The sequence below is a fragment of the Diplotaxodon limnothrissa genome, linkage group LG18 (assembly GCF_057381915.1).
Source record: "Diplotaxodon limnothrissa isolate DT_005_m linkage group LG18, D_limnothrissa_male_GT1.1, whole genome shotgun sequence".
Lineage (NCBI taxonomy): Eukaryota > Metazoa > Chordata > Actinopteri > Cichliformes > Cichlidae > Diplotaxodon > Diplotaxodon limnothrissa.
In genome coordinates this window covers 6,656,671-6,679,345 of record NC_140613.1, presented here as the reverse complement: position 1 = coordinate 6,679,345, position 22,675 = coordinate 6,656,671, and the positions used below count along the sequence as shown (strand labels likewise).

General features: G+C 40.9%; 1 protein-coding gene across 4 annotated transcripts in view; it reads right to left on the bottom strand.

The window, feature by feature from the left end:
* pard3ab (par-3 family cell polarity regulator alpha, b) overlaps window positions 1-22,006 on the bottom strand; it is a 250,718-nt gene extending 228,712 nt beyond the window's left edge. For all 4 annotated transcript variants that reach the window (XM_085378508.1, XM_085378509.1, XM_085378512.1 and 1 more), the window contains exon 1: window positions 21,637-22,006. In XM_085378508.1, the coding sequence (XP_085234634.1) occupies window positions 21,637-21,756 (120 nt within the window). In that variant the 5' untranslated portion in view covers window positions 21,757-22,006. The remainder of the gene's footprint in view (window positions 1-21,636) is intronic.
* Between the last annotated feature and the right edge of the window lie 669 nt (window positions 22,007-22,675).

Sequence of the window (22,675 nt, the reverse complement as noted above, 5' to 3'; positions counted from 1 at the left end):
TAATTCATTTAATATACTGGCACCCCGATGACTGGGCAAATCACCAAAAAGTGCAACATAACTGCTGAGAAATGAATACGCTGGTTGAGCCCACAATAGTAACAACTCACAGCAGATGTAAACTGCAAAGAGTGCTTTGCTATTACGCATTATGTATGCTTTGGAGACAAACTTCCCTAAACTCACATCAGGTGGGCAATATAACAATAAATAGATTAGTAAGTGGCAATAGTTATGGTGCAAAACTATGTTAAGTCTCAAAGCAGCCCCATGATGATTTCATGAAAACAGTAACTGCATCATTGCGTCAATGTTTTCAGAAACTGCTCTTCAAAGGCACGAACATTTAAAGCTCTAAATCCTTGTTAGCTCAGTCTCAATCCTGGCTTTCCCCACTCCAACACTGACAGAAGCTCAGCCAAGAAGAGCTTTGGTCATCTCCAACACCGACACATCCCAGGTTTGGATGACAAACAAACCAAAACCATGGAGACTGAAATGACATCATCGCTGTCGTTTCTCACTTCAGCCAATCAAACCATGAAATAAACAGTGGAAGGCCCAAACAGTCATTCACCACTCTTCCTAGGAAAGTGGGTGGCCCCAACTCCAATACGGCCCCTACACCCTCTCTCCATGGGTAGTCATAATGGGGCAGTGGAGGGTCAGTTAAGTAAGGTGGGGTGGAAATACACATTTTGGGACTTTATCAGATCCTCTACTTGGTATCTGTGGCAATATGAAGTCAAAAGCAAAGATTTTCACAGATCACATGGTTTCCATCACCAGCTGGAAAATATATCTGTTCCATTTCGCTTGCATTTATTTATTTACAACGGAGGCAATAAAACATTTTCTGATATCCTCTGACTTTATAAAACCGAAGCACAAAGTGCAGGAAAATTCAGATAAACGAATCCTGCAGAAACGCAGAAATGCAAGACGGATATTAGTATAACAGCCATTGTTTTATTTTTAGAAACATATTTCTGCCTGTGTTTGAATGCCTGTTCTTTACATTATGTCCTTTGTGGAGGCAGGACTGATTTTAGATTGGGTCTTCCTAAATTCTCAAGGTTTTGCTTTTACATTAGTGTTACTGCTTTATAACAATGGAAATGTTAGTTCTTGCTAGTTAAAACAAGGCTTCACACAATTTATTAGCATTTTATTACATTTATTACAACACCCAACAACATTATTTCCAGCATGCTGGCTGTTATAAAAACTGATGTGAACCGGGCATAAAACTGGTAAATCTCATGTTACCCTGTTTGCCAAAGGCTTGCATAGAAGAAGGTTGACAACCATTATTTGCTCTACTTGGCAACAAGGCCCCCCTTTTCTCATTTTACTGAACTTTTATTTTGTGGAATAGTTCCAAGGTGCTTTAAAATGGATCAAGCTTAAGAGCTTCAACAGTGCTGGACCAAAGCAGATCAACAATCCAGTTTGACAGAGATACATGTGAAATCATTTGATCTCTTCTCTAAAAAGAAAAAGAGTGCCAGCAACAGGTTTTGTGGAAAAAACAGATTTAGTATGAATGTATATGTATGACTCCAAATACATTTTACAACTCGGTGAATATCTCCATTTTATTTACCAGACTATACTGCCATCTGGGAGCATTTTACAAGCAACTAACCAGCTCTGGTCCTTACCATCTCTTTGACGACTAGGCTGCTATTGTATCATTCAGCTGCTTCTCCAGAAAGCCTCTTGTTTCGTGGTCGGAGAGGCTTCACTCTGCAGAGAGCTGGAAGGCCATTCTAACCAGAACCTGTAGCTGCTGGAGAATTACACTGAAGTTGCATGGGGGAAGAAGATCTGCAGCTGCAGTCCAAGAAGGTGCAGCACAAGTCCATCCACTAACTGGAGATGCTGTTATTTACTGCCACAGAGTATATATAGCATTAGTTTCAAAAACATTTAATAAACATTGGGCATGCTTTGCATGCACAAACACATCCGTCCATATGTGCATGTGCATACCAACACCACCGCCAAATGAAAATTAATTCTGAATCTGCAAGTTCTAGTTGTCCAGACTGGGTTTCAAGTAGGGCTGCCACGATTAGTCGACTAGTCACGATTACGTCGACTATCAAAATCGTCGACGCGTCATTTGAATCTTTGTAAGATCACAAAAGACGCAGGAATAAGTAGTAGGATTTAAGAAGACTGAAACAGAAGATGGCAGCACTGCATGTACAAGGATGCCAGCTGCCGTTAAGTAGCTCTGTCCCAGAATTCATAGCAGCCCAGCTCAGTTTCCAACAATGGCGGCAGCTAGTTAGTTTTAATATTACTCTTATTATTCTTTCTGGGTCACAAAATAAACATTTAACATATTTTCAGGCGAGAATGTAGCTGTGTAAACCTCAAATATCTGCTCAGTTTATCAAGACACCACATATTTTCAAAAGCGCTCCGACGTTTTCGGAGATGTCTGTTACCCACTAGCTCGATAGCTAGCCAGGGTCAAGGCTCACTAGAGCCGTGAGAACACCGGACTCCCGGCAAATCGTTTTCAAACCCACCGCCGTCTTTTGCTACTCAGGTTAAACATATACAAGTCACTTAGATAACTTTAAAAATGTTATTGTTTGGCTTTTTTTTAGTATTTTATTTGTTCCTGAGTAAATCTGTTTGGCTGAGATTAAAGTTATAGTTTTTACACAGCTGAATAAACATCAAGCAGACAGCTGATTATCAGAAGTGTGAGATGCTCGAGAATATACTCCGGTGTCCCGTTATATTTTAGATAGCAAGGAGTTTATTAAACTTCACTGAAACAACCTGCAGATTTCATTAAAATTTTATAAACTATCATCTTGTCTTTATTTTTAGTTAGCACAGACCTTAAACACTTAAAGCTGTAAGCTAATGATAGTTATATAAGAGCAGATGCTGCTGGTGCAATAAGCTGTACGTTTTACGTCCAATGGATGATGATCTGATTAGTCGACTAATCGCAAAATTAATCGGTGACTAGTCGACTATCAAAATAATCGTTTGTGGCAGCCCTAGTTTCATATTAAGCTCCAACACACACATCTAACTCACACCTCTCAAGAAAACACGCACACACGCTTACACCTCTTTGAAGTGCAGTGATCTAACAGACAAACGCTGTCATTTAAAGTTTTTGCCATCTCCATGATGTGGACGAATTCTGCTGTAGCCATACTGTGCTCCAGCAGGTCCATACGTGTTATGACCAAAGCGGCACACACCTTGGCCATTCTGTTTCCCAACCCAAATGAAAAGGAGATGACAAGGAGTCTTTCGGGGGATGAGTCACATCAAAATCAGTAGTTTGGGTATAAAAGCAGCTGGTGACAACAGTCTGAATAAAAACAACTTACTCACATACAATTCCTGATCCAGTTATAAAGACTGAATGTTATCCAGGGGATTGGGAGATGTTGTACAAGAGGATTTGCGAGAGCAGAAGTTGTAGGAACAGTTGGTCAATAGGCAGACAGCGGTGGCATGGGATTATTCTGAAAAACACAGACTCGCACACAGAATCAGGAGCAGCGCTCTCACTGCCAGCGTCATGTGACAGTTTGACAGTGGAGAGGAATAACTGCCAGTGGCCTCAGCCGTATCAGATTACAGCTCACCAAATGGAAAAGGCAAAACTAAGGAGGCTTATTTGTAGTGGTCTGAGATATGTCCTATTATCCATAAGTGGAAGAGCAGAGGGATGCAGAGGAAGCCTGCCAAAATAAAAGCTCACTGCACCACAGGGAGGCACGGGCTGCCAGAAGAGTTCCGCTGTGGAGAAGCACAGCAAGACCTTTCAAACTCCAATACATTTTTAAAGATGTTACTATAGGAAACTTACTGACAGTGAAGTAAGTTATAAATATTTAATAATATACGACACAATAAATCAATGTCTGAACTGAAGAGAAAGCAAAAAATAATAATAACGATGATGATAACAACATGAACACAAGTTACAATACTTAAACTTAAAAAAGACAAATTTGAAAAGACAAAAAAACAAAAAAACAAAAACCAGGACTGCCATTTGGTGCATCTATGGCAGCTCCAAGACTGCACCTGACCTCGGCTTACGGATGCTTGCTCAAAACAAACAGCGGATCACTGTGAGAAGCCAACAGACCAAGAGTAGGTGGATATTAACTAAGTCGTAGGGGCTTTAACAAGTGAAACAGTGCGCTTACATGTGCTCCAAATATCTGATTATAAGTTCACAAAGTCAATATCCTGATTACTGGCAAGAGGCATTCATTAACAATAGATCTATCTTAATAATGCAAGAAGCAGGTCACATTTAATTGGTCTATTCTGGCAGCCTATTAGGGTTAACAAATGCATTAGATTTGTAAATTATTGTTGAAATATGTTTTAAAAAAAAAAAACTACTCTACTGTAACCTCTGTCATGAACTTACAACATGAACTGTTAACTGATTGTGTGTGGGTGTTTTCGTGTGTGTTTGTGAGAAACCTCACCATGTTGGCAGGCTTCAAGTAAATGACAAAGAAGCACTCAATCAGGCTTTAACCTCCTAAGACCCGAACTCTTCCACAGCATGCATTTTTAATTTCTCTTTGATATTTGGGCTGATTGGGGCCCGATGAATGTAAAAACAAAGAATTACCTGATTTTTTTTTACCTTATTTTTGTTTTTATGAAAAATCAGAGCCACATATGAAGATATTCGTTTTAAAATTTTGATAGAACAGTAGCAGTATAATGTCCTTGTAAGTGGATATCAGGACCTTGTAGAGCAAAATTGAGTATTTTGGTCTAAATAACCCAAAATGTGATGTCCACATATGTGGACACCAGGTCCTAGGAGGTTAAGATTTATACATCTGAACCCAACAGCCATTTTTTCTTGGCCTTCCGATGGAGATAAGATATCCAGATGTCAAATAACGGATATCCTGTTCAAGATTTCCTGTTCTGTTTTTTTTCTTCCCCCTTTTTGTTTTTTTAAACTGTGCCCACAAGCAGACTGCAGCAAGAATACTGTCTCTGATCGACAGAGACAATATTCATCGCAATATTGACAATATGTCAAATGTGTATAGGGATTATAAAAATGCTTGGGTCTGATGCAGTCTGCTCTGGACATCTCCAATTTGATCGCATGCGTTACGTCATTTCTAGTGGTGTGAGCAGAAGTGCATGGCCAAGGTGTGGAGTAGGGACCCAGGAGTTAACATCTATGGGGACTACAGAGGCTTGTGCTAACAGCAAATGTAACAGACAGGCCCAGGCAGGCAGAAAACAAAGTACGGTACAGTCACTGATGGTTTACAGACATCGTTGCGTAATGTTTATGGATGCAGTTCAAACAGAGAGCAGTTCATTGAAAAGGCGATGGAAAGGCACAGGGGGGGAAAAAAAGTGTGCATCCCCAAGTGTCGAGCATCGGGGCTACACAGAGGTGATTCTGCAACGAAGATGGCAAAACCTCTTTACAACAGCTGGAGCACATCCTTCACCATCCACAGGTGCACGGGCAACATCCTATAAGCCTCCAAGCTACATCTGCACTCATCATTTTGTAATGATGACAAACAAGATCAGTGCATCCTCAAGAAAGTTTAGGATGCATTTTCAAAACTGGCAAAAAACCAAATAAACAACAAAAGGACTGAAAAAACAATATGTAGAAAATGCGAGGAAAGAATATACGAATATAGAGCTACTCCAAAGGACTAATGCACATTTCTTTGTGCATACGTGTCAAGAAAAAGATGCAGAGCTGCACCGTTTAAAGCTCAAGCACAGGCCCATGTGGATCAAAGCTGAGAAATGGGAGGGGGGTTGTTTCAAGAAGTGGGTTGTGCAGATGGTGGGGGAGGTAACAAAGCATGGAGGATGGAGCGCTGGGAGACGGAGATGCAAACTGCAGTCGTTTCCTCCTTTGGAGAGAAGTTGAAGGGGGGTGTTAGTTACAGCAAGAGAGGCGAGGAGATCATTTTCTTTGGCTCTCTGAAACGTATGATGAAATAACAGTCATAACCCTAGAAGTATTTCATATCCATTTGGACTTTGGGTCAGAAATGACTCAGGGCTGTAATTTACATCTGCATTACAAAAATAATAAAATTTGTGATTTGATCTAATCAAGGTGTGCACATATGTTAGGACACAATCGAGGAAAAACAATCCCTACTTACTTCCTAAACATCAGTTGCTTAATATGATCTTTGAAAATGTACCAAGGGCTGGGGGCAAAAAAAAGAAGGAAAAAAAGAAATGAAACATTGCTTTTGGTCGCTAGCATCACGTGACTTAAAGTCTAAGCATTTCTAACCCAACTGCAATTTAGATTTTTATTCCATAGTAACAACAATATAGCATCAGCATGCTCAAAGCAGGACTCACTGCACTGATTTACCCTCTGCAAGTCTAACGCTGGTTACGTAAGAGGATAAACTGCAGGGTCAGGACACTGTCTGATCCAATGAGACAACAGACACGGACATGATACATGATAGCAGAAAAGTTTTGTATCTAGAGAATCAATTTTTCTTGTTGCTAAAGGCATTGGTAGCATACATCATACCCATATGAAGATCAATAGATCTCCAATGTGAATGTGCTCCTTATACAATGACATGAAATGCGGGGTTTTTATATTTTTAAAAAAAAAGCTTCTTTACGAGTCTCTGATGGGTGCACAATCTTCTCTACAAACATGGAATAGGAGCTTTTTATAGAGAACCAAGTGAACTACAGCACACATGGTTCCAAACTCTGGCAGGGGTTAGGCTTTTCCATCCATCTGGAGTCTGGATGGTGGAGATAGAGGTATTTGCAGCATCTCCTGCTCTTTGCCAGACTTTCACACAGCTTCACTTGCGACTAAGCTTCAACTAAGCTTTAAAACGGTGGACACATCAGCAAACAGCATCAGGGTAAAATAAGTTAGCCACATGAATTTTGAAGAGCAACACAGACTTGCAGCTGCTGACTGTGAAATAAAGAAAAAATGAGCAGCAAACACAAATGATTACCAATCAGAACCAATCAGCTTCTTGTGATGCACAATTATAAGCTTAAATGCACTTTTCATTGAGGGTAGATAAATCCAAGCATACCCTAGTTTATTGACCATGACTATGATGAAAGACATTTAGCAGTCATCTGGTTCACTAAGGAATCTGGCCACATGTGAGGACCAGAAAGAGCCAAGCATCATGAGAATGCCTGAAGGGTTTTCCTGTTGTGACACAGCAGGAAAGGCTTCTGCAGTGGGCATGTAATTGGGGAATAAGTAGAGCGTGCAACTTTGAAGCTTGGGTCACTTTAAATGTAAATCAAGTCATTTGGAGCTGGAACTGTTTCTGTTGACATGTGCACTCACCTTGGAGTGCACATGTCAACACAGCGATAATATTCAGCAACAATGAAACCACACCACCACCAATGACACTACCTGATAAGATTCCCACAACCAAATCCACTTTAATAATCGGGCAAAAGGGGAGTGACGCTGAGAAAATGAAGGATAGAAGTACTAAAAACACACATTACCTTGAAGACAAAACAGGTAACTTTTTAGGGCATTTAAATACAATGAGACTAAAGTCAGTTTTTTTAAACCATATCCAATGCTTGCCTCAACTTGAAATCAAAAAGAGGGGCATGTGAAAATCCAAATCCCCAATGTGAATATGCTGTGGCTCCTTTGTGCAAAACCTGTGTAATTACATTGTATCAATGTACAAATAGCGCAGCAAATACTCTGATGCTAGCAAGTGTCAGTGGTCCACTGAAACAACTCCTTCACCTAGACTACACTGAGCTCACATCAGCTACAAATGCTTCCTTTCTTCTGGGAACTACATGTGAGAAACAACAAACGTGAAGAATAGCCAAACCTGATTCTCCTGAAAATGTCCAAGGTTCATTGGTGAAAAGAGCTTACAGCAAAGCTAAGGTCACAAAACCGTCTTCACCGAAGTTTAAACAGCAGTTGATGGCTGGAACAATGGGACAGACAATGCTTTTCAACACAACCATCAACTTGACTTCCCCTCCGAGGCCGTTTTGGAGAAGTACAGCCTCGTGCCACTTCCATCAGCACCACAGTTTGAGAAATACAATTATAATATCTGCCATAACAAGGCTGACTATGCAGTGATTTGTAGTTACAAGCCTTTACAGCAGATCAATTTCCCACTTCTGGATTTACGACTTTTCAACATAAATGGCTGCTTGTTTCCCTAAGCAGAGAAACCTTTAGCCAGCGTATGGATTCTCGTTTGCAGACAAAGTCTCATTCTGCATGAAGAGAAGGATGTTCCTAAAACAAGATAAAACTCATACATTCCTTTACTGGGACACGAGTGCAACTGAATATTGAAGTCCAACCTACAGGGTTGCGATTCTGGGCACACTTCAATACATGGATCAGGATAGTCTAAATGGGGCACTTGTCTTCAACAAATGGCCTCCTCTTTGAAATGCCAGGCGTGTTGGGTTTGGTGTCCTAATTCATGTGTGCGAGAGGGCAAACTTGAGAGCTGAATGCACACACACACACAATCTTGTTCGATCATGTCAAAAGAGGCAGCAGTCCCAGGCCAAACCTGACACAGTTCTTTCACACAGTAAGCTTTTTATCCCGCGAAGGCCCTATTCTGCCTCTGCTGACAGCAGTAAAATAAGCTGCATTCAAGTCAGAAGTATTCAGAATGCACAGTTTATTACAGAAATCATTTTCTTCAGCTTTAACTCGTTTCTACAGAACAAAGCTGAAAAGGAAGCTTTGTAAAAGCCACAACATTTTAGAGGGAATGTGTCAAGCTGCTTTTTGCATGCAACTTCGTGCAACATTTATGCAACAAAGGGAAACGCTGGAACGTTTGGTCATCGTGCAGAGAAGATTCTCTCAAGCTACTTTATTAGCAAATCTTACATTTTCCAGCTTATTGTTTTTTTATCACTTCCTTTCTTCTGCAACGTTCTGTGAACTAAGCAAAATTCAAACCTTCCTGCAGAAAGAAACTTCAGCAGAATCCACTGCCACCAAATTACACCTGCCAATGAAGCCCAAAATATCTCATCTCTGGATTGGCTTCAGGCTCTGCAGTAAGAAATATCTCACTTATTGAACTCGTTGTAGTTTTCCTAAAATAGCCCTAACAGAGCACCAGCTGGTGTAAAATAACATGCATTTATTTGTGGTGTTTTTCTTTTTCTCTTAATCCTTATTTTAGGTCTTTTTAAAAAATCTTGGATCACAATTAAACAACTGCCACTGTTTTCTATGACTTCAGATGTTCCTTCACCGCAGCATCACTACTGTTCTCTCTTGTGTCTTGGAGAACACCGTTTCTGGTTTCACCAACTCACAACAGACCAAAAATGTCTTTCATTTATGTTACATAAAAATATCTAAATTTTTTCAGTGATATTTATATACATTGTCTGTTGTATCCTCCTCATTGTTAGTAGCTACACTTAGCTCCCTTCTGCTCTCCAGAGCAAAACAATGGTCAGTTATTCACCATTAATCAAATTAGAGTTTGAAATGGCTACAGTATATAAACTGAACTCTCAATGACTCTGATGTCTCTCTGAAAGCACAGCCACCCCCCTCCATGCATTTCCTCAACACTAATTTCCTGCCCACTAACGAGAAAAGACAGGAAAACCCATCTTCCACTGTGATACACCAGTAATTCGAAGCCATCTGGGCTGAGGTGGCTTCCTCCAGCAACAAACTGTTTCACAGGGACTACATGAAACTTACTACTTTTAAAAGTAGCTTTCAGCAATAGCTCTCTCGGCTTTCTGAAGGTCTGTAACACGAACATTCCTAATTCTTTAGTTGAATCTATTAAGTTTGACAGGTATAACTGAAATGTGTCGTATTTTCACACCAATAAGGTGATTCTCCAAAGGCTGTGTGCAGACTACCCTTCAAAATTTTGAGGAACTGGACAAGTAGAGGACAAAAACAAAGTTGCAGGCCTTAAAATAATAAATCTAAAAGTCATGTCCTTGAGAAATAATCGTGCAAAGACCAAACACAGTACCTGAGAGATGCATCTAGGCCTTCAGTTGATCCCTCTACTGTTCACCTCAACAGAAACCATCTCAGTGAGAGTTTGAGAGCCTCTGTTGGTATTTTTTTATACGTTTTTCTTAATCCAAACTCGTAACTGGTACTGGCAAAAATCTGCAATTGAACTAGTACAACCTTAATATGCACTTCGATCATGCACTTTATGTCTGTGAATCACAAACGGCACAAGAAAGGTTGATATGGCAACGTCAACACAAGTCGACAAAGTTGACAGGATAAAAAAATTAAATTGCAGGCCCTCTGTTAGCTTGAGTACCCACTTGGTGGCGCTATCTAAATGTTGTACATTAACTGGTCAGGCAGAAAGCAGTTTTTCCAGTTGAGCAGCATGCCGATCTCACAGAGCGGTTTCTCCAGATGACTGACATCAGTCTACTGCACGGACATCAGCTCCTCAGCTTTAGCTCACAGGACTAATACGATGAAATTATTTTAAAAACGACCTACACTGCTAGTCTTTAGAATCAGGCATCAGGTGATACCTTTCCATCCATTTTCTTTGTCAACTACACCAGAAGCAACTGCAACACTCCTACAGTCATCCCGGAGAGGATGAAGAATGGAGTTCAAGGCCCTTGTGTGTCTGTGCTCTGCTTGAAGGCCAATAATCATCTGTCACAGGCACAGCTTTCATTTGGCCTGTCCTATATTTAGCAGACAAAGCCTTATCAGCCTAAGTACTGAATTCAATTTAAAGGGACATCATTAATCTACACTCATAAATCATTTGTGCTATGCTAATGTGGGTTCCTCTTTCCTCTGCTCAACATCAAATTTTCTTTTGCACAAAGCGTAACCTTGCATTTATCTCTGGTTACAACCATGTTTCAAAAATATGAATTATGCCGATGCAGTACCCGCCATCCCTTTGAAATGCATTTGGGTTTCCATGGAGAACATGCCTGGCAGTCTAAGCTTTGCACTTTGCATCACAATACCACCAGGTTTCTCACTTAGCTGCCAGTAATTAACATCTGGCTGAGAATGAGAAAGTCTGTTATGAGGGGGAAAATAAAATTACCTTCTAAGAACACTTATACTGGGAATTCCAGAGGAAAGCAACAACACACAGAAGCAAAACAAGAGTTTGGAAAATCTGAACAAAAATAAAGGGTCAACAGCAGAAAAGCAAGAGAACAGTTTTAGTAAGAATATTCTCCTGACTTAATCAAACATCCAATTTGTAGCACGTTGCACTGAGGGATACGCTACATCTGAGCTGCACTGTCCTGACATTCCTCAGAGACAATCCTCTCCCTGTGCTCAGCAAGCCACACACAGCAAGTCCTTGACATTTCAGTCGGTGTCTGTCCACTTAATGGACAAGGGACAGTCATCCTATGAACAAGGCCAGTCTGCACGCTGAAAACAAATGCACATTCATTTTACATTTATCTGATACTCTGTTCTAAAGCAAATCATGCAGAGTCTGCAAGTAGTAGAGGGCAGATAGGGACTCCACTTCTTGCTAACAAGCACCACAACAGGCCAATAGATCATAAAATAAGCAGTTATAGAGAGTTCTGCTCTACTTGAATCTGAGCTGAAATGGGAGAACAGAAGACCCTGACTGACAGAAAATTCAAATGTAGCAGTTTTGTGAAAAGAAAACATTTTTGACTTACTTTCCTAAAAAAACCAATGAAATGAAAAGCAAAATAATCAGCAAATTCAACATGGAAAATGAATAATATCTTGTGATTTGCAGCCCTATAATTAGGAAAATGATGTGAGCGACCAGTTCTCCCAGCCAGATGCAACTCCAAAGGCAGGTTCACATGCTTTTATAACATAAAGCAAAATTGAAAGAGTGCAAGACATACAATCTTTGCTTAGTTTTAAACCAGAGAAAGGAAAAGGTCCTTCCACACTCTGCCCAAACAGCTCGGGGTCCAAAGAGAATATTGTTCCTTTCTGCTCTACGAGACGTCGTCTAGGCTATGAAACCTCAGCGTTTATTACGGGAGAAAGTTGATGAGTACCCAGCTACACTTGGCCAGCTTAGTATAACTATCAGTTGAGACCGTCTAAATGTTATTGAGGCTGAAGCCACAGAACTCCAGTGTAAATTCACTGCAGGTCAACTGTTGAACCAAATTTTTCTTTAAAAATTAAAAAAAAAAAGGCACAAAGATGAATATGGCGCAGTGTTCTCAGTACAAGCAATGACACTGTTCTGTAAGCAATCATTCAAATTGCTAATGGCTTCAATAACATGGACTGCTAAGTTTTCATTTCATACCAGATGTTTTATGGGTCCATTTGTTTTAGAAAACGTACACAGTGTAGCTTTAGTGTTGCTCTACTTAGGGAGGGGAGAATCTAACACTCAAGCCATTACATTTTCTTGATTTCAGCTTCTACAAGGACTTTATTCTCCTGAAAACACTCAGCCACACAATCAGGTTTTTCATAAACATCCTTCTGTGAACACTCTCTTTCATAACGAAACTATTTGGCTATTAGCAGAAAGTTTGACGGACAAAGATGGACAAAAACATGAGCGCAGATGTAGAAACTTTTTTTACTAGCTTCCGGGTCATTCTTCCATGCACAAGTTTACATTCAGGCTCTTCCCTTGTTTATGGAAGAAAGCCTACAGCTGAACAGAATGGGCGGGGAAAAGAAAAATCTTTGACCTCTAAACACCACCCTGTGATGCAAGCATTCATCAAGAGATCTTCGAGTGCTGCTGATAATTTTTGAAGCATCCATCACCTAAAATAGGCTGCTGTCAGCCTGTGTCTGCATGGCCTACTCTGTCTGCAAGGCCGGCCGAGGGATGCAGTTCCATATGGAGCAGACCTTGCTTCACATGGTTGGGCTGCCAATGCTCGGCCGACTGGACCCAAGCCAGATTTCGAGTAATCTGTTTACATCGCACTCTCTCAACTTTAAGCTCTCTGTGCTATTAAGTCTCATGATCTGCTCCCTTATTAACTAAGGCCTCCCTCCATCGTGCTCAAGAGTTCAGTTGGCAAGTTTCATCTTGTGTTCTTCAAGTGATCGAGAGGAAAATTATAAAAAAATATAAATAAAAGTCAGGTTTTCAGGGAGTCAAGTCTAAAGGTCACGTGCAGTATATGCTTCTGTGTCATCTAATCACGCCAGCTGGCAAAGTGGTTAGAGGTACTTCCAAAGGCCACTTTTAAAAGGCCTCCTCCCCAAGAACCTAAAATCACAGAGTGAGGCATGATGTGATAATCCTTGACCAGTTGGGACAAGGATTATGCACATTTTCAGACTCTCCTCAAGGGCGTTCATAGTTACATTTGAGCGTACATTCAGTCTTGCATTAATTCTCACATCCACACATTGACACACAATTACCGCAATATTTAAAAAAAAGGTGCAATGCAGCTGAACACCTACACCCCCAAGGCATTTCAGACCCTAACAAGCAACCTGAAAAGCACCATGGCACCTGAAGATATTTAAGTATTAATATTAGTGCCTTAAAATCTAACTGAAGTTGAGATATGAAATCTGAGATCTAAAGTCTACAGTTCTTCTACATCCTGAATACCAATGTATTGGTAATGTTCCCAATACAACTAGTAAGAAGATTATTAGCTGCACCATAACATCTGCAACGCCGCTCACAGAACTGAAAAACCGCATCTTATTTACATTTGGTTTCTAGTTTAAGGTTGTGTCCTTGGACACCACCACACCGCTTCCAGAGGGGCTGTCATTTTTCAATTGCATTCCCTGAAACTGCCAGCCTGGCCACTCGCATGTCTGTGACGCACGCTGTATCTCATCCACTGACTTGAAATGGCACCAGTTCAATGGAAATTTCATCTTGATTATATTTAAGATTGTACTGGCGTGGCTGAACGCCCTGTGCAGAATGGCATGCTAGCCGCAGCTGAGGTTTTTCTTCCACCAAATGCATTTTCAGATTCATCAGGATGGTCAGTCGAAGTCGGAATTGGCCTCCTCACACCAGGGAACAAATTCAAAATAAAAACCCCATCAGTTTTGGGGGGGAAAAGAAAACTACAAGCGACCATGAACCCTTTAACAAAAACATTTCTTTGGAGAGCTAACACTAAGCACTCGTGATGATCCTCAACACGATAGGCTGCTCAGTTGCTCTCTGAGCAAGTTTGAGGTCCAAGATGAAAACACAATCACTTAAATTCAAGTAGTTCTAGGAAGCAATCTAAAATGTAGCAGCTGTGCTGGGATAGCTCCAGAGCCCTACAAGGAGATAACCCTAAAGTCGAGAATGAATAATATTAGGATAGTATTTTTTTTTTGAGCTGCTCCCTTTAGGGGTCAACACAGCAGATCACCTGCCTCCATCACACCTATCCCTAGCATCCTGTCACACCGACAACCAAGAACCTCCTCTGAGGTCTTCTCTTTTCCTCCTGCCAGGCAGCTCCATATTCAAAATCCTTTGTCCAGTATATCCACTGTCCTTCCTTTACACATGTCCAAACCATCATAAAGCCTGAGCTAAGAAAATGATGATGAAGAAAGTCAATTTAAAAAACTTATATGTCAATATAATGTTAATTATTATAAATAACCCCATGAAACTTGTCAGTATAAAAGATTTTCACCAAGTTTTCCCAACAACCGTTTGAACTTGCAGCAATAGTTTAATCTTCTGTCGGGGTTGCCTTAATGATTGTGCGTCTTAACACAGATTTCTTGTGTTACAGGCAATTTAAAGAAGTGTCAATTTAATATTCAAGTGCTAACTTTAAAGTAAACAGCTGTGGATAACAACATGAGCTTAACTTCTGAAATGTAAATGAACTTCAAAAGAAGCAGCAGTCTTCCCACAATGTGAGAACTCTGCAGTCAGCACTTTACAACCTCATACTTAGCATTTCGCTCCCTCTCCGCCTAAACAGTTGTTCTTCCCCAATAGTGACTCCAGTGCTGCTGGGGTGTCTCCTCCTGAGAAAAGCCCAGCGGCAACTGACGATAGTGACTCTTCTTTATTTTCTTTATTTTCTAAATCACATCAGTGTCACGATATGCAACATGATAAGGATAACAGCTCGCTTGTATAATGCCTTACAGTGAAGCAGCGTTTTGTAACGGGGGTGGAGCATTCAGAATGCACAGCACAGCAAAGAAGCACAGTGGGAAAAGTGGTAACGTGAGCGTCATCATGTGACGCAGAACGGGCAGACTTTCTCACAACCTCTGGGAAAAAAGACGAGCTGCTCTCGATAACCATCCCTTTAGCTGTTTAAAGCCAGTGATTTCACACTTAAAATTCTTAAATTGCAAAAACTGTTTATATACTTGGATCATCTCAACCTGATTTTTGTATTATTATTATTCCACATTCACACAGGAAGCCTCACTTTGCTCATTTTCTTTCAACCGCTCATTCATCCCAGCGTGTCTTTAACAGGCTCCTTTAGGAAATGAAACGCTGTGCCAGGTCATGTTTTAGAACATTTTTCACAGTAGTTTGGTCAAGGGCAAAGTCAGCGGCCCGGGGATCATCAGCGAAGCTTTTAATCCTGCACTGTGCTCGTTTTGGAAGCAGGAAACCCTGGCTGGTACAGCCTGGTGACATGAGGATCAAACAGTTGAACTGTAAAAATTTTAAGGTTTGTGACCTGACACGAGGGAGAGCTACTGCACAGTCACATCTTTAGGTTTAGCTTGTTCCAAGGACAAAAATCAGTTCAACGTCTCTGAAGTGCATAAAGATCTTTCCACATAAACTTAAACAGGATATGGTTCTTTTCTGATGGAAATTGTTCAGGTAAGCGATGCTGCCTGGATAAGCATTAATGCTCCCTGTACATTCACATTACTCTCACAAGTCAGACACTAGAAACCTCAACGACAAGACTGTTAGTGTCCAGTCTGACTGCGCACGTCGGCCTCAGTCAGGAAATGGATAGAAAAGGTTACATAAGTTTCTCTGAAACCTGAACTTGAATAATATCGCTTGAGATAGGAAGGACTACTCATCTTCCTGCCAGAGTTGGAATAAATAGCTCAAAGTATGCTTGGCACGTACACGCCCCATATGCAAACAAATATAACCACGTACTGTTTAGATGTTTCGATAATGTCAAACTGAGTCAGTACTTTGGAAATACCCCGATAACATCAATAACACTATTCTTGCATAGCTGGCAAGAAAACAGGAGGAATAAACAAGTTTTACTGACGTACAAGCAAAACGTGATCAAGCAAACTGCTATATGCCAAAACAGGTGCTAGGTGTTTGACGACTGTGGCAAACAGAAGGAACTTTAATGATAAGAATCACATGGAAACAACCCACAGAATAAACCACATCAAAAGCAGACCAGAGACACTTCACTCTAACAAACCCTGAGTGAATGCTGCCTTAGCAGAGCACACTTGTCATTCAGGCTTTTTCTGCTCACACTTTGCACTCCAATGGATACATGACACCATCCTTCATCGATACCATGCCAAGCGTAATGTACCATTTCATGCATGCAATTGTGTTGCTTGTTTGAACAAAAATGGGGCCAGCCTCAATAGCTGTAACTTTCGCTTTAAAGATGAAGAATACATCTAGTGGAAAACATTTTAATCCATTAGCGTATGACCAGAACAGCGGCGGTTAACTCTCACACGACACGCACTAGCGCATATCTCCAGGCTCAGTCAGCCATCAAAGGCCGATGCACACTAATTAAAAACAGTCATTTGTGTAATGAATTGTGTAATATCTTGAGCACACTAAAGCACATTGAAATGACATCAGGATAAGATTAAAAGGAAAAAACCGACAGATTGGGCTCAGTCAACAGCAGTTGACAGCTGCTCAAATGTGATGATTTTCTGAGCTTGAGCCACACTGAGGGAGGTTTTTCCACCAAAGTGTCAACTCTGACACTTGATCAAACCCTTTATCCTTTTTTTTTTTTTTTTTTTTTTTTTTTAAAGTAAGCTCCCCCCCCACCCAAAAAAAAATCCATAATTTTTAAAGGCCAGTAGGGCTGGGCCATATGTTAGCTTGTGCAACCAAAGCACAATTTTTTGTAGAACATGCTGCAAGCGGGCCGTCGTGGCGAAGGGAGGAAACACCGCAAACTAGGGCTGTGCGATATGACCAAAATCTCATATCCCGATATAAGACATCTATCGTCCGATAACGATATAAATCACAAAAATTTAACATTTTCTGTAAATTCTGCAAATCTCGCTTGGCTGAAGTGTTTCCAGCTGGGCGTCGTGTACCTGGAGTCGAGTGTTGTAATCGATGTATGAAACGAGACATTTTTAGACATAAGTTGTAACGGCCGCCATGTTCTTTGTGAGTATTTATTACACGGCGTGCTGCGGGGAAACGCCTGTTCTAACGTTTGAGTCTAAGGTTTATTTTTTAGCACCTGGCGGCTCTTTTTTGCTTCTCATCCGTAAATAATCTGCTCTTTCACGTGATTCAGTTTATTTTGAAAAGTCTCAACAGGATCTTGAGCTTTATTGTGAAAGGTTTATGTAGAAAATAAACAAGCAGACACGCGATGGTTTTACCGTCGTTGTTGCTAACGACAACGCATAAAAACAGGCGCTTGTCCGTCTGTAGTGTGGCTATATTAAATATAAGAGAAAGAGAGAACTTTAAGAGATGAATATAGACACTGCAGTGTCCATCAAAACGATGAAAAAATATTGCCGTAAACAGCTTTTTTTGCGACACCACAAAACAAACAATAGCGTAAAATGAAACAATAGATGTTTTTATATCGTCATCCCATATATAACGTTATATCGAACAGCCCTACCGCAAACCTATTTCATCTAGTGCTGTCGGCGTTAATCTCGGTAAAATGACGTTAATGCCATAACTGCATTAACGCGGCAAATCTCCGTTAACGAGTTACCGCGGATTGCCCCGTGCTTGGGGCTGGACGGCGTTAACGAGCTAACAGCACTAATGTGTTTGAAGCAGAAGCAGTTGCTGGAGTACAACAAAGCAGTTAAAGCACGTGAAGAGGCGTCCGCTTCAACTAGCGTGGTGGTGAGGCCAAAGAACAGCTGCTTGCTTAAGTGAAAATAAATTGATTTTTTTTTAACTAATAAAGTTGTGGAGTTGTAAAGTACTTTGTCTCGTGTCAATTATATTGTCAGTATACAGTTATTGCAAATTTTCAAATATATATCGTAATAAATATTTTTGGCCATATTGCCCTGCCCTAAAGACCAGTTTCCTCTAGTTACATACATGCCACTGGTAATGAAATAATCATGAGTGTGCTTATCAGCATTTTGCAGTTGAGATAAATGGGAAATATTTTTTTTAATTTGTTTAAGCCATCTGCTTCTATTGTCTGGAACAGGTCAACGTCATGTTAAATCTCTGCCTCAATGGTCAAGTATGAACACAATAGCCCAGACACTGCCAGAGGAAGCATCAGCAGTGTGAAACTGTACATGCTCGTGGGCTGTGCGCTCGTGTGGAAATGACCTAACAGACACCTGATATCTAGAGGAGGATTGTGGGCGTTGGGAACAATCCAACAAAAAATATTATCAAAAAATTTCCTGACATGCCAACATTCCAGCCCCTTTAAGGTTTGGAGCAATACACCATCAGTTTTCAAGCACAGGGTCTAATATTTAAAAGCTGTTTCCACACTCTTGGTTAAATGGTGAACATTAGAGATTATCCGCATTATGATCTGTGGAAGGAAAAATGAGAGTGGAAGATCATCTGACACAATATTTTTTCTCCTAGGCGTTGAGAGAAATTAAAGCTTTTTGCTCTCGAGTGCAGTCAGATGTCTAAGTGAGAGCACTGTACAATGTAAACAGTTATCCTTGTGTCCTCATCTTTCTAATTCCATGCTTATGAGATGGCAAAAGGCCCTCAGAAGTGCACTTTTCCCTTTTCTGCAGGAAGCATTCCTCTCTAATGACAGGGGAAGTTACAAGAAGGTCCATGCAAACAGTGAACCAGGAGAAAACACCCAACATAAATTTGGTCATCTTATTAAAAGGTGGGTCGAGCAAAAAAGCTGTGATCTTCAACACGACATCTGTGGCCAACAAACTTCCTGAGACTCTTGCTCAAAGCTAGGTTGCGACGAAAAGGGCTGGGTGGGGTTCAAGCAATAAACGCAGATATAAGAGGATAAAGTGACTAAAGTGTTGTGGATTTAAAGTTGTGGGTGAGGAGTGCGTGAAGAGCTCTGGTTTATTTTATTTAGATCAAAAGTGGCCTCGGTGCCACCGCTCCCACCACAGTTCCATCGACTGGCGTTAAAAAGCGGCAAAGTCGAGTTTTCCAGACGATCGCCCTTTGCTAAATTGTGATAATAGTCTAAAAACATAGCTATTAAAGTTAAGTGAGCTTCTAGCCAAGTTCAACAACAATTTCAGCTAGTAACCACAAAAAAAGTCATGTGTAGCACCAGGCAATAAATCTAACCTTACTACTGTGAAGCCTGATTTAAATGGGATTTTTTCCAGACCTTACAAATTGTGTTACGAGTCAAGTCAGCCTTTAGGTTCAGCACATTATACATAACACAATCTATGCTCTCAGAATCTTACAAAGATTCAATCTCCCCAATAATCACAAAGAAAATAATATTGTTCAAACTGCTTTTGGGTTAGGTAGCAAATTTTGTACTTTTTCACGAGGAAAATCTGTCCTTTCTTTTTGTCTAGAAGAGGTGTAGAAGATTGTGTCTAGATTTTAAGTGAAGTGTCAGCCTATTTGCTGGCTAGTTTTCTGTCTTACAGCTGCAGCAATCTGAAACTTGAAAGTCAGTGGAAATCTGTTACATCCCAGTCACAGAAATCACATATGGGACAAATACAACTGCACACACCAGCCTCTATAACATCATGTTAATCACACAGTTCCACTTTGACATTGCAGCTCATGCCCTACTACCCACGCCTGCTTTCAAGGAAAAATGCCACTGATAAAATAAAAAAAATAAAAAAGGTTTCATGTTGTAAAACTATTTAAGAAATGCTCCAATCCTGCACGTCACTCAACCTTCTTCACAACGCTTTACTGAGTTAGTATTGTTTCAGCACACAAGGTTCACAGAGCAACTCTTTAAACCTGCCTCTCAACATGCAGAGATCTTATCCTGGCTGCTGAAGCTGAATTATTCAAAAGGAGAGGGAGAGGAGAATACAGTAGGACTTCTAGGTGGGTCACTATCATTACAGCAGAAAGAGATGAGCTTAAACTTAGCACACGGATGGGAAAAGCATTCATAAATTATGAAACCCGAGTTGCTGCTTAAGGTTTGTTCCTTAAAGGAGACTAGCCCGTTATTCACAAGTATTCAAATTACATCCACTGATAATTTGCAGCAACTTCAATTCTTTGAAATAGCTGGAATAATAATAAAATTACTACCTGTAACATCTAACCAACTAATGGCATAATATCCATCAAGGGAATGACATAAGGATCAAAAGTGTTCTTAAAGCAGGAATATGTAAAAGCTTTAGTCACTCCAAGCCATGACTCCATTGAATATTTCAACACTGTAAGTGAATATTTATCAGATTATGATGATGTAAATGGTCAGCGCTACTGGAAACAATATTCTATGATCCTGCTGTTCCCCGGCATCATCTTATCTCACTAGACAACCTCGAACACTAAGATAATTCAGAGGTTATCTGCAGCTACAAATTTTCTTTTCTTTCCATTTTATCTGCATGATTTATGTGTCAGGTCCATCACATCTCCCAACAGTCAGCTGGAACTGGCTCTGCAGTTTCCCTGTCCGTCCTGCAGGGCCCAGTGCCTGCTCACCCAGCCGTGCAGCTGAAGACAGCTCCTTCTCTGATGATTCTACCTACAGCCTTACATAACTTTTCAAAAAGTCCCCGAGTGTGATCTTCCTCTCCCTATTTTCTCTTGCATTGCTGATTTGCTCCATCATTACCTGCACATACCAACTGAACCTTCAAGCCACTATGATGAACCAAATAAAAGAGCAGAAACGTGGTTCTTTAGTCCCTTTCTTCAAACGGGATATATACATTAGGCCTCTCCAGTTGCTAATTGCACTGATCTGGTGCCAAATCACCTCAGTCCTGCAAGTCCTCCTCCTGCAGCCTGCTGGCTAACTCGCTAGTAGGCTAATCTCTGCTGGCAACTTTCAGAGGCACGACCCCGTGGACTTGCAACTTGGATGCGAAGTCTACAAAAAGTGCGTGCCCAGATCGGCGTTAGAAATTCACGTTTTATGCTTCGAGGTTGCAGCCAAACGCGGACCGCTGTGTTGTGTGCCGCAGTTAGAAATCCCTGTGGAAGTTTTGTGGGTTTACAAACACAAGAACCACAATGGCGGTGCGCCTTTCTTTGAAAGCACCAACACACGGGCGAATGCACACACGCTCACGGTTTGGAGATGAGCAAATTGTGCAAAGCAAGCGCAAGAGAGTAAATACAAGCCCCTCTTTTTGTTCACCCCCTCTTCTTTGCATCTGTGTGAACTTTGCGCCATATTGAGCGTGCCCGCAGAGCCTGCCTGCACGGCGCAATATTGTTTCCAGGAAAACAAAAGCCGCAAGAAAACAAAGTAGCCGCCACTCACCTTGGCGATAGCCTTCTTATATCTCATGACAGCCTGCTGGATGAGTGTGTGGACTTTAATATTCCCATCCCCGCACGGCACAACCACCCGGGTCCTGCCAAAACACACCGTGACTTTCATGGTTTAGTATCCGAGATCTTCACCAGATTCGGAGCAAAACCGAGAAGAGAGGAGGAGGAGAAATCCGCGAGAAAATTAAAAGGAGCATGGGTTTTTCGTTTGCTCTGCTCCGAGGCTGTCCCGGTATTCCTTCACAGAAGCGAGAGCTAACGGTCTTTCCGCCTCTCCCCGCCGGACGACATTGTTTTCTGCGTGTTTTCAGACCACCTGTTTAGCTGTGTCTCTCTCTCTCCTTCCTTCCTTCCCTCTCTCGATCCCAATCCCTCTCTCTCCCTCTCTCTCTGCTGAGCTAATGCGCGGTCATATGTTGCCTTCACGTGCACCTGGTAAAGTTTAACTAAAGTTGACCAACTTAAATCAATTAAAGAAAAATCTATTTTAGCAATCAGTGCTCGACTTGGACCAGTTTGTTACAATCTAGCTATATCAGTCGGTAGAATGTGGTTATTTCATTTACCATACAAGTTAAGGTTTATTCTATTGATCAGTTTATATTGAACCCTAAGCTTATCCAAAGAGGCTCTGTCCTTCCCCAAAAGAAAAATAACCAAGACCTCATTAAAAATTCTATTTTTTTAAGTAGATTTTCATTTACTCGGGTATAAAGTTAATTTTATTTCCCGAAAGGCCAGAAAAATAGGTAAAATGCACAGATTTCAGTTAGGTACATTAACACAGACTCATTACCAAAAAACAATTTTGACCATGGAAAAAAACGCTGTTGGCCAAAATGTTTTTCTTGAGAAACTGAAATAAAACACGGACATGATGATACACACAGATACCACAACCTATTAGAGGTAGAACTGCTATTTCAGGATTGCAGGCCTTACGAGCGGGACTTAAATGCAACCTCTAGTAGTGATGGCCGGAGTTGCACCGTGACTCCGCGCTGTGGTCAGTGTGGGTAATGTTTGGC